This window comes from Apus apus, chromosome 1 (assembly GCF_020740795.1).
Source record: "Apus apus isolate bApuApu2 chromosome 1, bApuApu2.pri.cur, whole genome shotgun sequence".
NCBI classification, from domain to species: Eukaryota; Metazoa; Chordata; class Aves; order Apodiformes; family Apodidae; genus Apus; species Apus apus.
Genome location: NC_067282.1, coordinates 104064423 through 104081569, shown reverse-complemented (window position 1 = coordinate 104081569; position 17147 = coordinate 104064423). Strand labels below are relative to the sequence as shown.

The 17147-nt window shown below is 35.9% G+C and overlaps 1 protein-coding gene across 1 annotated transcript in view; it reads right to left on the bottom strand.

Moving 5' to 3' along the window:
- CFAP47 (cilia and flagella associated protein 47) overlaps positions 1 to 17147 on the bottom strand; it is a 307875-nt gene that overhangs the window by 74527 nt on the left and 216201 nt on the right. Inside the window, 3 exon segments of the mRNA XM_051614860.1 lie at positions 7313 to 7424; positions 11691 to 11798; positions 14089 to 14264. Of these exon segments, the coding sequence (XP_051470820.1) occupies positions 7313 to 7424; positions 11691 to 11798; positions 14089 to 14264 (396 nt within the window).

Below are 17147 nucleotides of genomic sequence, written 5' to 3'. Positions count from 1 at the left end.
TGGTGCTAGTTTTCTCTTCATCTGAAGTGTACTACTTGAGTCTCAATTGCAGAAAAAGCAAAGCAGCTGACAACAATGTGGTCATAAATGTTTTTAAGAATCAAATAAGCAGTTAAAGAAAAGAATTAAGAATAATAAAAATGGCACTACATTGCAAGAATTATCAGCTAGAATATGTGAATATGCAATTTTTTTTTTAATTTAAAAAGTACTAGGCTTTTAATATCACATGTTTAAATATTGTTTACATGTAAGAACATATAAAACGATAATTTATGGGAATTATGAACACTCAAGATGCATTTCATAAAATTAATATAATTTACAAATAATAAAATGTCAAACCAACACTCTACAACAGCTGACAAGCCATTTTATAAAGGGAATGTCAGCCCTCAAACCATAGCTCGCTAACTGCTAACAGGCAGTGAACAGAAGTTGCTAAAAAATTCATTTTTGTTTGCTACGTTTAATGGTTGCAAGATGCCCGACTGCACCAAGTAGCCCTGTGAGCTCTTCCCACCTCAGGTGTTTGACTGCCTCTGTGGTGCTCAAGGCACAGCAAGGCAGGGACCTCCACCAACAGCCCCATCCCACCACACCCAGAGACAGTGAGCAGAGGCATGACAGGGACAGAGATGGGGGTCCACTGCAGCACTAGGTCCACTGGCCATGGCCAGCAGTGCTGAGGCCAAACTGGAGGCCCCAGAGGGTGAAGCAGGGACAGAGGTGTCCACTCCCAGCCTCCCAGGGGCACAGACCCCTGAAGAGACTTGTGCTTTTCCCTTGCTGTCCCATGGATTATTCTGCCACCTTAGTGCTGGACCCAAGCAGGGGCCACAAGCATCCTGGTCCTGCCAGCCAGTCATCTTCTGGGTGCATTTATGGGGTACTGGCACAATTACAGACTGGGATGCTGGTGTTCCTTGAACGACAGATATCCCTGCTGATAGCAGTAGGGGCTAGAGTGAGCAGAATTGAGGACAGAGCTCAGATGTGGTCAACTAATGCACAAAAGCAGAATAGTTATTTGTCTCTTGGGGGGGCAAGTTTTAAAATAATTCATCAGACTGTTGCTGTAACAGTTTATTGAAGATATTAAATATCTTGTCTACTGGGGGAATAGTATTGTGTTTTTTCCAAATGTTACAAATTCAAGTTTCCAGTTTCCACTGTGTGACAAAAGCCAATGCTGGGAGGGTGAGTAGGTGTGTCTCACACAGAGCAGCTCGGGCCCACTCCTGCTCGCCCGCTACAGCAGCTGCACCTCCCGTACAGGGAGCACAGCACTGCTGTACTGCACGTCACAATCCCATACATTCTGTAGGTGAGTGGTAACTCAAAACATACTTGCCACCAGCAGTTAACAGCCACTGTCCCACACTCATCACCTTTGCAAGGCTCCTGTATTACCCAGAATAACAGACCTGAGGGAGAGTCACTTCCCACAAACCACCCCCATCCCCATCTGCTCCTCTGCCCGGAGTTCATTTAGCTGTTCAACATCTAAAAGGAGCCTGAACAGCTCATTTCTCAGTGAGTTCCTGAGCATGCTCAGTATCCAGAATTTTGAGAGTTTTTACTTTCGTTTGCAGTCTAGTTCCTACCTACATTGCCCAAAACACCAGCCTCATTTATCAAATGAAGACTTACAAAGGCAGAAAGAATCTTAATGCTTAGCTCCTCCCAAATACTTTGAACAAAATGAAAAATCAAGGTAAAGATAGGCTGCCACATGATTAAATTAAAACAAAAATTTTATTTTTTTAAATAAGTTCACTAAGAGATCTACATCATTTGGAATAATAACTGTCCCATAAAGATGAAAACAGACTGGTATTCACTTTCTATAAGGATTATTTGATATATTAACTTTACACAGAAAATGCACTGCCACAAGGAATCTAAATAATCAACGTGGAGTTATGATAATTCAGCAGACTGCCCATTCCATAAGCAGAAAATATGTTATTTTTTTACATTATGGATCTGTTTTAAAAAAACTCATATTACACAGTACCATGTTTTAATGTATCCAGTTATTTGTTTTGAAATAAAAAGCTGGATAGAAAAAAAAAGAACTTACTTTCTACTGAAAAAAAAAAACAAGAAAAAATTGCTTGAAAAAACAGAATTGAGAAATAATGCTAACAATATGTTTAAAGAAGGTAATACTTTGCCACAGCCATTCTGAAGTTAACCCATCCCCTGCCTTTTATTTTGTTTACATAAACAGGTGTCTATCAAGATACTAATGTGAAAGGGAACTGGTATCATTGCTTTCCGTAAGATCTCAGCTATAACTGTTCAAATACAGAAACTGACTCCGAAGAAGACTGAGCACATGCATTATTCTTGTTATAAATCCAGCAAAGGAGGGAATTTTTTCATTAAATCTAAAAGGTTACTCTCTACTTTGTACAAAACAATTATCTTGGTCATTAACAAACTAACAAAGCTTGTACACAGAGACTTGGAGACTGCAGTCTTCACTGCCAGCCCTTCTTTATTAAGTTATTTTTCCTCAATAAAAATTATGTTTCATAGCTGATCAGGATGGAAGACAGCTTCATGAAAGAGGTTTAAGCTAGTTATAAGCCAGGAGAATAGTAAGCGGAAGATTTACTAAGAAAGTACGGTTCTTTTTGGCAACAGAGATGATCCTATTTGTAAGATTTCTGAATATTTAAGTTACATCATAAATATATGTGTGTATAGTACACATACATGTGAAAACTGCCCATGTATTTACACAGAGGGACAGAATTAAACTGGGAAACACAGCATTACTGATGATTAAGAATTTTCATCTTTTAAATGCTGAACTCTCTACTGGAGATGAAACAAGCTGTGGTTAGGAGAGAAACACAAAACACTTCATCCCAGTGACTGTTCCCCCCGAAACTCATGATGCTCAATATGCTAATGAAGAACCATGTAGGAAATTTGCAGCAAACTTATGGGAGTTCACTTGTGTTCCTACTTCTAGAGAATTCAGCAGTATTTATAATGCTAAGTTAACCCATGCTGTGTAAGGTTGCCAAGAAGGGAAACAAAAATTAGGCATAGCTTGTTTAAAAAAAAAAAAAAAAGAAAAAAAAAAAGAAAAAATAAAAGAAAAACTGAATCACATTAAAGGAAATCCTTGAAAACTTTTATCAATTTTTTGAAAGAAAACCAAGGTGGTATATTCCATTTACAGCTGTTTTAGGCTACAATTGCAAAGCTGCTAACAAGATATGTATACTTTGCTCATTTTCATCAGTTTACAAAGCAGTTAATGGAGCTGCTTCTAATTTACATGAAGCTGACAAGAGATTTTAAGCTTTTGCATTTCATTTAGACTTCATTAAGCACCCAGAAATTCAAGAATACTTGAGCACAATTCAACTGGACCAGAGGAAAGCCTATCATTAATGATGTCAATACTTGAAGTTGAATCAGATCTATAAAAAATAATCCCTTGTAGTATTTTAATAAGATGAAAAATATATTATTTGGATTTTTTTAATATTCTGAAATATTAGTCAACATTTTGGTTAACATTTTAGGCAATTAATCTCTAGGAAATACAACATTTTTTCTGATATTTCTGTTTAATCTGGTTTATCTAACATAACTGAGTCACTGATGAAATCCATTTGAGATATTTTCTGACTGAGAGCACAAATCTCTTCAAAAGTTCAACATCTTAGATGACATAAAATCCAAATATGGATAATTATATTAAAGATTAAAATTACTGATTTAGAATTTGAAAAATTCTTTAATTACTACTAATGGTCTTCAAACATTCCTATCTTAATTAGACAATCCCACCTTCAATCTATTGTTCTAATAGTTTGTTCTTTATTGTTGAATTTAATCTGAGGATCACTCAAATCAGAATTTTTCTGCTGACAAGAATGCATCATTTGCTTTAAAGAGAGCAGAAACTTGAATAATTAAATGGGAAAGTTCTTCCACACATCTCAAAGACATTGAAACAGGCATTAATATAAACTAGTACCCAAAACACAGGTTACAGTTTATTAGAACAAGTAGTAATCTTCCAGAAGTTGAACACAGTGCTATATGGAGTGACTAAACCTAGGATATTCATATTCAGAAGCAGCAGGTATTTAAACACTACTCTCTGCCTTTGTCACCAGAACTGTTAAGGAAATCACATTACCTCTTCAAATATGTGTCTGCGATGGAAGAAACAAGTTCAAAAAGGGACAGATAAATGAAATAACAATTAGGTAGTTGCTTATAGCAATTTCATCTAAAGCTACCTTTTAAATTGAAGAACTACTGTAATTCACAAAGCACACTTCAGAATTCAGTGCATAAAAGATACAAAAGACTGAGTATTCTGTTAAGAAGAAAAGAAATAAAATTACTGCAGTTAGGTTGAATGTGTCCTAAGCAATGTAATGCAGTTATTTGTGATATATGAATCTTTGGTGATAAATTAGAAAAGCTGAAAGGAGAAGACCTTATTTGATTGTTTAATTTCCTGGACAAGGTAACATACAATCTGCAGGAGCCAAAAGTCACTATAATTACATCTTATCCACTTCTGTGCCAATGACCTAAGCGGAACGTGTATAATACTCCTAGATGATTAATGTAGTTTGCATCCATTATGTTTCTTTGCTCCTATTCAAATACCAATTGTTGAAATCATTAGTAATCACACTTGTTGATTTCTTAAATAATGTATGAAGATGTGTTAATATGCATGACATGAAAGGTGGACTAAAATAAACATTTCACATTTTATACTTCTGTTTAATGTAATACTGTGTATGCAAAAGACAAGGCAGTTTGGTGTGTAAGTGTTCTCTCCTTTAGCTGCTATCATTAGAACCCCTTTTAAGAACATTTGGTCTTGTGCAGCTATATTTGAGGCTGAGCTTCTGAAAGCCAAAAAATGGACATATTATGACTTTATAGCATTTATTTGTTTTCCCCATACAATCCATATTCTACCTTCTCATATTTAATTTAGGTTCTTATTATAATATTCCTCTGCTCTCCCTCTGACCCTTATACCAGTTTGTACCAAAAACCCTCAGTTCAGCTGTATGTCTTCCCTGTATTACCTTCCTAATGTCTAGAAAAAGTGCAAATGTAATTTCTTTCCTGTCTGCAGCAGGTTTCTGCCTTTTCTTCTTTCACTTTAAAGGTTCTATATTCACATTCCTAACACCTTTCATCAGGGTTTCATAGAATCATAGAATCATAGAATCCTAGGGGTTGGAAGGGACCTCGAAAGATCATCTAGTCCAACCCCCCTGCCAGAGCAGGGTCACCTAGAGTACATCACACAGGAAGGCATCCAGGCGGGTTTTGAATGTCTCCAGCGAAGGAGACTCCACAACCTCTCTGGGCAGCCTGTTCCAGTGCTCTGTCACTCTTACAGTAAAAAAATTTTTCCTGATATTCATCTTAAACCTCCTATGCTCCAACTTGTATCCATTACCCCTTGTCCTATCACTGGTCTTCACTGAAAAAAGCTTAACTCCATCGTCTTGACACTCACCCTTTACATATTTGTAAACATTGATGAGGTCCCCCCTCAGTCTCCTTTTTTCCAAACTAAAGAGACCCAGCTCCCTCAGCCTTTCCTCATAAGGGAGATGTTCCACTCCCTTAATCATCCTTGTGGCTCTGCGCTGGACTCTTTCAAGCACTTCCCTGTCCTTCTTGAACTGAGGGGCCCAGAACTGGACACAATATTCCAGATGTGGCCTCACCAATGCAGAATAGAGGGGAGAACCTCTCTTGACCTACTAACCACCCTTTCTAATACACCCCAGGATGCCATTGGCCTTCTTAGCCACAAGGGCACACTGCTGACTCATGGTCATCCTCCTGTCTACCATGACCCCCAGGTCCCTTTCACCTACACTGCTCTCCAGCAGGTCAGCCCCCAACCTGTACTGGTACATGGCGTTTTTCTTCCCCAAATGCAAAACTCTACACTTGCTCTTGTTAAACTTCATCAGGTTTTTCCCCGCCCAAGTCTCCAGCCTGTCTAAGTCTGTCTGAAGGGCAGCACAGCCTTCTGGTGTGTCAGCCACTCCTCCCAGCTTGGTGTCATCAGCAAACTTGCTGAGGGTACATTCTGTGCCCTCATCCAGGTCGTTGATGAAGATATTGAACAACACCGGTCCCAGTACCGACCCCTGAGGGACTCCACTAGTCACAGGCCTCCAACTAGATTCTGCCCCATTGACTACAACTCTCTGACTTCTTCCTTTCAACCAGTTCTTGATCCACCTCACTGCCTGATCATCAAACCCATACTTGATCAACTTATCTACAAGGATGCTGTGGGAGATGGTGTCAAATGCTTTACTGAAATCAAGATAGACCACATCTACCGCTCTACCATCATCTATCCACCTAGTAATTTCCTCATAGAAGGCTATGAGGTTAGTCAAACATGACTTACCCTTGGTAAAACCATGTTGACTGCTCTTGATATGCTCTTCTGCATATCTCTCTTCCCTTTTCTCCCCATCATAAAAAGGACACGTATTTAATAGCATTAATTGTTAATAACATCCACAGAGTTTTTTATAGGACCTGTACTATTAAGTAGTAATCAATGGTCAACACATATTTTTCAGAACCCTGACCATCTAGAATTCTAGCCAATCTCAACAAAAATATGAAAACTGAGCCTATATACAAAATTCTCAGTCCTTGAAAGGACAAAAATGTTAGGCAGCTAGATGAAAGGGCTTCTGCAATGGAGAAGCAAAAAGTAATGCACATAATGGTAACAGGATGAAGATTTCCTCAGTAGAAATTTGTCTCAGGGTAAATGGGAGTTTGGAGAATGAAATCATTACACATATTTGCTTGAAGCTTCCTTGATCAAGTTCTTATTCATAGGCCCTGCAAGCTGCTTAGAACTGCCATGACTATTAATATTTTATCTATTTACCCAATTATTTCCTTGATTATTCTGGTGATTCTTAAGTACTTGTGAAATTTCTAATAAAGCTGGTTGTTTACAACTTTCTCTTCTGATATCTCCTGAATATTATTTGCAGACAACACTGCAGTCCTTCTCAAAACCATTCCACAAAACATTCCTGGTAAAAAACACGTATACTTCTGCTCGCATTGTTTTTTAAAGTTTAATTGTGTTCATCCTCAAGCTGTAAAATCTCTAGAATACATACCCATAATGCCTCTAAACCTCAAGACAATATTCTGTGTTCTGAACCTACAGGATTATACACGAGTCAATATGTCTTGAAGAGAAGATTCTCTTCCATCACTTTTGTTAAAGCACAGAAATCTTACTTACAGGGTGTTCTGGATCAGTCTCAGTTGAAAAATTGCTAGGATTGCTGTTAACAATGTCTAGCTCCAGAGTTTCACATGTAGGATTAGAAAGAGGTATGTATAGATGAGCCCATCTGAAAAAAAACCATATTATTCAGTGACTGTTAATTACAAAACTTCTTCCATTGCATTTCATTATTCATAATTTAATTCTTGAAAAAAAATAGTATTTTTAAACATAAGAACTAAATTGTATTGCATTAGTATTATTGTATTTTCCACTAGAATAGATGCATATTTAATATAATTAATTAATATGATTCATAATTATTAATGATGCTGAAAACTGGTAGCAATAACCATTTTAATACTTGAGTCATTTGTAAGGGCAGAATTTGTCTTGCTGTACTTCAGTTGTGAGGAAGTTAGTTTATGTTGAAAGGACTGTGTAGCTCTCTCAGTACTCAAGGAAAATAATGGTTTTGGGGAATATTGGTCCTACTGTAGATCACTAAGATGTGGAATCACTTTTTATTGCCTACAGGAGGAGCCAAGACTTAATGCCTTAAACTTGATGCCCAACTTTTAGATAGGAGGCTATGAAAATGAATCCTAGTGTCTCAAATATCACAGCTTCACATTTATTCCTAGGCTCTAATTTGCAGATTTATTTCTCACCTTTCATTCCTTACTTTCTGCAGATTTACCTTTGGAATAAAACATTTTAGTAAAATAGGTAATTCAGAGTGCCAGCCAAAAAAAATTTAGGTTCCAAAAAGTTAGAAAAAAAAAATTAAGATCTTATTGTTCTGTAGTCTATCTGTGGACTCAGAGTCTGCCTCAGGAAAAGCACTGGACAGAAATTAAAGGTAATCAGAAAAATGATGCTTGTAACTCTTTTTTTTAAGCAATGGTTTACAGGAAAAGTTTGTAATCAAGTGGTGCTGCCAATAGCTTTTGATTTAGTTCCACTAGGCAACCATTCTTCTTGATCATCTTGTAACCTTGAGATCACAAAACAAACCTAGTGTTCCACACCAGCCATTTTAATCAAGGTTCTGCTTGCTTCCCTGTAGATTTTGTATTTTTATGAGGATTGTGGCTGTCCCAGAACAACAATTTGAGTATGCTGATTGCCTAAATGTTATGCTTAGATCAGCTGGCACTCTATTTTACAGACTGTCCTTTATTTTCTAATTAAGGAATAAACAAACACAAGATACCCTCAATGGGGAGCACAACTTTTAAAAGAATTTGTAAACCCCCCAAAATTCCTGTATTCTGATCAAAATAATATAGCATTTGCCTTTAACAAAGATATATGAGCATAAAATACATTCTCATTTTAACACTGTGGGAAACTGTTCTTTTCTTCCCCACATAAGTCTAAACAAAATGCCTTTTAAGCCAGTGAAGGCCTCTCCTGAGTATTCCCAGCTTACGGACTAAGACTTGCTTCTCAAGGACAACTGAACCCAAAACAACAGATGTGGTCCGGGACAGAAAGGATGAGCACGGTAGCCCCCAGTTCCGGCTTGTGACAAATACCAAGGTGTGACAGAAAAGATATTCAAGGTGAATCAGTGAAAACAGTAAATAAGAAAAGTTAGAAAAGCTAGATACATATATTGGTTTTGTCACAATTTATCTACCTAATGGATATTCTCTCTAGTCAAATCTGTGGCAGGTCAACTGCCACCAGATGGCTCCAGATATTTATCCTCTGGAAAAAAAAAATTAGTCAGTTAATCATATCTAGGTCAGTAAGGAAAATAAAATCTAAAAGGCAACTTTCAGAAAAGAAGGTTTTTCAGTCAAGCTTTACAACTCTAACTTCAGGCTCTAAAACCTGTGTCCAGGTGTGTTCCTTCCAACATACGTGGTGATAGAAATCCCCAAAAGCTGAGTGGCAGACCTGTTTTTGATTAATACTGTCAAAGCATCGTATTACTGAGGTCTCAACAGCAGAGAGTAGAGAAATAACAGGAAACTTTGATACAAGAACTTCAAATTCACTAGATAGTTTCTGTTTTTCACAGTTACCATCTCATCTATTTATTTATTTTTTTGTCTGGCCTCTTTCATAAATAATACTTTGTCAAATGGAAACCTGTGTTGGAATATCTGAAATTTCAGTACGCAACTATTTGTTTGAGGTTCTTCAAGCAACCAAAATCCATTAAGAACCTCCCCCACTGCACACAGACTCACTACTGCTGTTATGCTAGAAAAAGCTGTTGCATGTGACACTGAATTCAAGACCACTGTGAACATCATTTGACTGACTCATCTTGAATGACTCTGCTGTGGAGCCCACAATAGGATGCATAAATGAAGATCAAGTATATCAAGGAGAAAGGTTCCTTGCTTAGAGGCATATGGTAAAGGGTATGTTGAATCTACCTCGACAGAAACAAAAAGTAGATCTGACTGTGATAAACCCAGAATGTTACAGTATATGAAGAATAATTAAAAGAGAAACTTAAAATTTGGTTTTTTCTCTTTCAAGATTTTATTACAAATAGTGTGTCAATGGGTTCTTGGCTCCTAGTCCAGTTTCAAGTGATGTTTCAAGGACACAAATTCTTCAGTTTTTCAGACTGATACTAAAAGAATGCAGAGAGCACATATTCCTAGAAGGCTATCACATATGATAAAGCTTCTTTCATATTCAAGAAAAAGGTAGTAGAATGGAATTCTCCGAAAGATCTACAAACCTTAATTAAGCTCATTATAGTCTGTGTTTCTGGGAACACAGCAAGGAAGTACAACCATTCAAAATAGAGCAAATTGATACCTTTCTTGAACAGACAACGCATAAATGTCTACCTGCATTGCCTTTACATATTCAGAATACACTAAGACAGACATTTTATTTGGACTATCTCATGTCAGCAGATAGAGTAATTCTCAGTAATTTAACTGTAACCTCCATGCCATCATGCATTGCTGTTGTCCAAAATTTTGCACTTCAAGAATAGGACATTATTCTGATGACATAACAAATAAATTTCTGTGAAAAGGACAGTGTTGAAAGAAATAATAGAACAAAAAGCAAATGACTTTATGAAACAGAAAATAGTAGATAAGTGAACAGAAAAGAAAGAAGTTTCTCAGTTTTGTTATACTGTATAAATATATATATATATATATATATATATATAAAGATATATATATAAAGATATGTAAGCAACTATGGTAAATTTCCTGCATATGTTATTGTTGCTGCTGCTGTTGCTAATAGTTAGAGGAGGTCTTTGTTTTTCCACTACTATCTGCCCAGGGCAGATGTAGATAAGTTCTCATTTGAAAAAGTAAACTTGAAATTCAATGAGTTAGAGATTATAGTTTTCACAGGCAAGTGTTGTAGGTAAGGGAGCTAATCCTTTCCAACATATGTTTTAATTGCAGTAGGAAAGCATAACTTGCCAGTCTCAGCCAGGCTGCTTGTGCATGCAGTTGACAGGCAGTGCCTACTAGAGAAAATTATGAATGCCAGATAGTCTGAATTAAAAGTTTTCAAGTTATTTCTAACCCCTAACAGTGTCAGCCCAGACAGTAGAAAAAAAATAACAGTTTTTACTCCAGTCAGCCCAGAATTTTAAAGTAAAAACCAGGAAATGAACAACCCTCTTGATTTCCTTAGGAAAACATAGCTAAAAAGGGATTGCCAGTCGACTCTGGTGCATGCATTGTGTATTAACAGCAGAATATATTCACTAAAAAATAAAAATATGTAGAATTTCATGTTTTACTAACAAAATTTTGCTTTGCTTAGTCTGTAATGTATATTAATTATAGATTTAGACACAAAGAAGTAAGTCGAACTCAGAGGAGCTGTGTGTCCAGAGAATCTACTAAGCAGAAATAATAGGTGGAAGAGCACTTCTGAAATTCTGGCATTCTTGAAAGTCTTATGCTAAAAGTTTTTATTTCTGTCTTGAGAGTCAGAACTGAAAATTATGCTATCAAAACATAAGATGAAATTTTGTTGGAGGAAGACAAGAACTGGGTTAGTTTGTCTGTCTGTTCTAAGTAGGTAATTTTCTTAACATTTGCAGTATTCCAACCATGTTTATCCCCAGGATCTGCAGGACAGAAGTTGTGTTACTTTGCCATTTCCTGAGAAGTTCAAAGAAATTTATTACTGCTATACAAGCATTTGTAAAGCAGGACTATCAGACATATTTCTAGTTCAGAAAAAGCAACAGAAAATTAACAAATCTACAGAACTCTGTATTATAGGTATTTCTTATTATATTCTTATATCCATGAAAATTATCTATAAACTACTACAGTGCATATACAGCACTATCCTGGCTTTTTGATGTAAACTCTTCATGTTTTCCATGATAATTCAAACCAGTGACCAAGTTTAGCACTATGAAATACATACTTACTTTCCAAGCTCACATGCTATTTCAGGTAGACGAGTTGGCCATGGTTTATCTACAATCAACTCCAGTGCATACCAAAATTCTCCAACCACATCTGACAGGAATATGATACTAGAAACAGATACACAAGCTTAATATGACACAGCTTTGTGCAGAAAATTAAAAATGTACAGATTAAAATTCAGGAAAAACCTAATGAGTTCAACACAGCAAGTTCTTTAATTAGCTCCTTGTTTTCCCATAACAGTTTTTTCTAGTATCTGAGTTCAGCTACCAAAACTAACAATATTTGCAATTTCTGATGCAACAACATCCTTTCTTCATCTTTCTTAACTTTTTAGCATTAAAAGTTTTTTGTCAGGCATTTTTTGTTGTTGTTTAGTTAGGGGTTTTGGTTGGCTTTTGCTTTTTTCTAAAATACAAGTCAAAAGCATTTCAACTGCTAACTTAGAAGAGTAAGCTTTATTTCCATTTCAATGTCACAGAATTTTATTTCTAGCCATTTTTAAAACAAAGGACAAAGAAACAGAAACAGTATTTACTTATTTTAGAAAAGAAAGTCATTTCAAATCTAGTGATGAAACCTGCAGAATATAGACACATCTGTGTGAGCATGAAACTGCTGCTAGGTGAGATATGTGCAGCAGTATACTGCTGTGAGACTTTCTAATGCATTCCTTTCCTATTGTAGATTTTTCTCTTTCTTGTTTTTTGAGTAGTAAACACTGAACCAAAGCACTGTAAGCATATAAAATTTTGCATGAAATGTACTGTGCAAACCCATGACCCACTAAGGACTAGTTCTTGTTCTAAATGATAGATAACTGTGTCTGTTCCATGACTCTGTGGTTCCAGACTACCCTCTGTGCCAACCGAGCCTTTAAAGTTAGCATAAAACAGCTTAGGAAAGAATCATCCATTTGAAAAGGTACAGCTGCCACAAATGCTTTTATAACACTTCTTCCCAGCTGCTACCATAGCAAAGGAAACTGAGTATGGCTTCAGAAAAAACTATAATGGGGTGGATGTAATGTGGAAGTATCTCTGTCCAGCTGTACTTGTAGTCCTCGGGAGCTAATGCAATTTGTAACAGCTGTTAGACAGCTTTCTAGTACAGTACTACATAATTGTAATGAATATGCACAGGTGTGGTTTATGCCATCTTTGCATATATTCCTCTAAGTCCCAGGCTACCAGTTGGCTGAGCCTGAAGTTTCACCAGTTAAAACAAACTTTTATTTTGTGAAAAAATGAGATCTATTTTCTTTCACAGCTTCAGAATGCGTAACTTCTACACATGCCCACGGGAAAAACTATTTACTAGACTGATAACAGTACTAATTTTTATAAAACAGTATTTCTTCAAAGCTGCATTGCACAATGATACCTGCCATTATTCTGGTATTTCAAAAAAATCAGTAAGAGTAACAAAACTTCAACATACATGGATTTTGGCTGTAAATATCTGGTATTTTAACAAAGGTTATCTGTTTGTGTCTACCTCATAAACTATCACCCCGCTCCCCATCCCATGCCCATATTTTTGCCAGTCAATTGAAACAAATGAAAAACAGGGAATTGCTTTTCAATTAGGCCCTCAATTAAATAATGCTTTGCTAACCAAATCCAGGAAAATAGGCTCTGTTTATTTTCCAGGAAAATTTGCTTTTGCTTCAGTTACTTGCTGAACTGCTTTAGCTGAAACTAGGATCAAGAGCTCATGTTTGTCTTGCTAATTAACATACCTGCATGGTTTCGTACGGATTTCCAATGTAATGAAAAATTTGTAATTTAAAACCTCTCCATATTAACTGAGTTGATCATTGTTAATTAATGGAAGATTGTGAAGCTAACTGGATTTATGTGAAGACTGCAATGAGTTCTTCACCTAGATTTAGTTATGTTGTTATAGCTTAATTCCATCTCAGAAGAAAAATGAAATAATGTTATTCCCTCTAAGGATCTTAGAAATTTAAAACCTAACAATTCATCTGAAGTTTTCAGAGGGGACTTTTAATAGCAAGTAGATTTCTAAAACATTGTTTGCTGGATTCTAGTAAACTAGAATAATTAGGGACAGGTTGGATAGGGCTTTGAGCAACCTGGTCCAGTGGGAGGTGTCCCTGCCCACGGCAGATGGTTTGGAAGCAGATGATCTTTAAGGTTCCACCCAAACCAAACCATTCTGTGATTCCATGATTCTGTTTTACTGCCTGTCAGTCAAGTTTTTCCCCTCAGAGAAAAGCTGGGATACAATATATTTAAAGTTTTCAATTCCACTTATTACCTTTTTGGGTTCTTTTAATGCAATATCTACATCAAGTGACCAAAGTTTTCCTGGAAATAGTTCACTTATTAGTACAACAGCCACAACCACAAGTATCAGAAGTTTGCAACCTACCTTCCATCTGAAGTGCCAACAACAGCTGGGGAAAACTTTGCTTGATAAAATTTTTTTTGTTTGGGCCTAAGAGTGAAGGACTTTTGTCCACAAAGTGACTGATTCTCGAGCACCACACTCAGCTCGAGAATCTCATCTGTAGGATTACTGATGGGAATGTGTATTCCAATACTATCCTAGAAAAAAGCAGAGAAAATTAATTATGAGCCATTACATATTGAAGATCTTCTCTTATAAGTGTCTGATGCTTACTCGTAATTTACACTTAAGTGAACATGGGCTGCATCATTTGATGTGTGAACTAACTCAAAAGAGAAGTTACAGCAAGAGACATTTCAGACAATCTTCACAGCGTAAACTCTTTAATTCCATTACTAAGGAAAAGTTCAAGTCCTTCTGGATGGTCTGTATTCTAACAAGCTACTTCACCTTCCAAGATGTGACAGAGGCTTGCCAAAAAACACCTTATGGGTAGATCACCTGTAGTCCCAACCAGGAAAACCCTCCAAGCCAACTCAACAGCCAAGCAAAGACAGTTGAATATACCACTTTACAAGGTGACAAATGATTCAGGCTTAATTCTGCAGGATCTGTTCCTCTTATTTTTTAAGGTACATCATAATCCTTGACAGTAGAGCAACAACATCACAAGAAACATTCCCTCTCTTGTTCCTTTTTGCCATTTCCCTTTCTAGCAGTCTCCCTGTCTTTCTGTTTAAAGTTTATGAACAATTCAGGAAAGAACTATAGTTTCTTGAAAACATGGTTACTCTTAAAGATGTATAATTAATTCTAGTTACTATAAGAAAAGGCCTGAATAGATAAATTTGGATACTTCACACTTGGAACACCTTTAGGATGAGTGAGAATTTGGTATAGGCAGCTCAGTCTGCACAGCTTCTATATTGCACTCTTGAGCTGCCCTTGAAACTTTGCTATATTTCAGTAATGTTTCAGTGACCCCTTTCTTTGCTGTAAGGTTAAAAATATTGTAAATCCAACCTATGTGCCCTGTGTGTGTAAATATCAATATTTATGAAACTCTTTAAACAGACAGTAAGGAATACATTAATTAAGTCCTCTGCCACAATTCAGGATTCATACCAGAAGTTTAGAATACATACTTTCTATTAATATATGTTAATCTATATAAAATATACAAAATCCCAAACAAAATATACTAATGTATTTCTTCGTATCTATATTTATTTTTAATCCTATTTTGGTCTCTTTCCTTTCCCCTAACCAAGCAGTTTATTTCAAAATGTAGCTTTGTGGGGTTTTGGTTGTTTTTTTAAACAAATGATGATTTAGTTCTCACAGCAAAATTTTGCCATATTCTTTTTTGTGTAACAATAATAATAATAATTCAAATTGCAATATGAAAGGAGAAAAAGGCAAAATATCTATTAAAATTTATAATACACTAAAAACTGAATATGAAACCCTTTACAACCCAACACACAGCTGCCTCACTCTGCTTCGAGCCTGCATATGATTTGGTAAATTTCTATATATTTACATTTACAGAAAATGACTACTGGAACACACATACAGCGCAGTTAAATGTTCTACAGATGGCAAGATTGGACAAACATTTTAAATCATTCAAGTGGCTTGCATCAGTAAGATATTTAAATTTGCAATAAAATATTTAAAAGCTCAGATTAATAGTTTTTACTGGTGTAAACAAATTTCTAAATCTATTCACCATTTCATCGCTAAAGGCTTCATAGCACTTTAGTAGTAAAACACCTACATGCTGAGTTGAAGAAATATTTTTACAGTAAAAATGAAATACTGGACTGCTTATTTAGGGAAAAAAACCCAGCAACTATCAAAGAAACCTTTGTAATCTTGTACTCAAAGGAGAGTTTATGTTCATGTTTTACATTGTCAACAACTCTTGCCAATATAAAATGAATACCTAGGATAATGTATTTCCCTGGAATTTCCCAGGAAATCTCCCTGGATTTGTTATAAATGTTTCCAAGATCTTCCACTTCATGGATAGTAATAAGAGCAGATACATATTTATCAACAGAATGTGTACATATTGTACATTTCAAGGTCCTAATGGATTGCTATGAAGGCATAGTAGTAGGATAAATAACAGAATTCCCATGCAATTGCTAAGTACTATTTTTCCTGAAAGTACCATTGTATCAAAAAGAATCAAATTAGTGACATCATAGGCAAGTCCCAAACACATTTAAAGTCAATAATCCACATTATAGTGCTGTGGTTTTAATAAACATTTTGACAAAGAAAAAATATAAAAGGTGACTAAAGCATCTTTTATCAAGATACTTAAAAAAGTTTCCTGTATCAAGACTGCCAGTGCCCAAGATAGAGCCATTCTGGTGCAATATGTGATGTCGTTATTCCTTTAGAACTTCCTGTTATACAGTCTTGTCCAGTGCAGGTCATTAAAATAATATAACAGAAGGTAAAATAAATTAAAATGTAAATATGAGATAACATGCTCTGTGGAAATTGAGAAAACAATTCACTACTTACACTTTAGCCTGCACTAATAGTCTGAGCCTACGTATAGGTCTAATAATCTCTTATCAAGATTTTGCTTCAAAGATTCTCACTATCATCAATTGATCTTTTCTGATATTATTTATACCTGTTTGCCGAAGTATTTTCCTGATGTATTTTATACCAAAGATTTTCACATCCCATTTTCTACATCATTCCTTTTAGCAATTGGACTTAAAGGTTTGAAGTCCAAAATATATTATCTTATGTTTTAGTAATGTATACACTAATCCTCCTCTAACAAGGCAGACACAGGGTAGCTTATAGGAAGATGGGCATACTCTAAAATTAACTGCATGTAACACTTCTCTGTGTTCAAACATCAGTAATACTCCTATTATAACCATCACCCAGTGTCAATAAAAGCATTATCTGGCCAAAGTTTCTAAGACAATAACTATACTTCTTAATGCTTCAGAACAACTGTTCTCAATTACAATCCAGTTTCATTAAGGAGATGACATTAATTCCACATTTGTTTGCAGCTTTTCCAGTCCACAGACCTTGAGGAG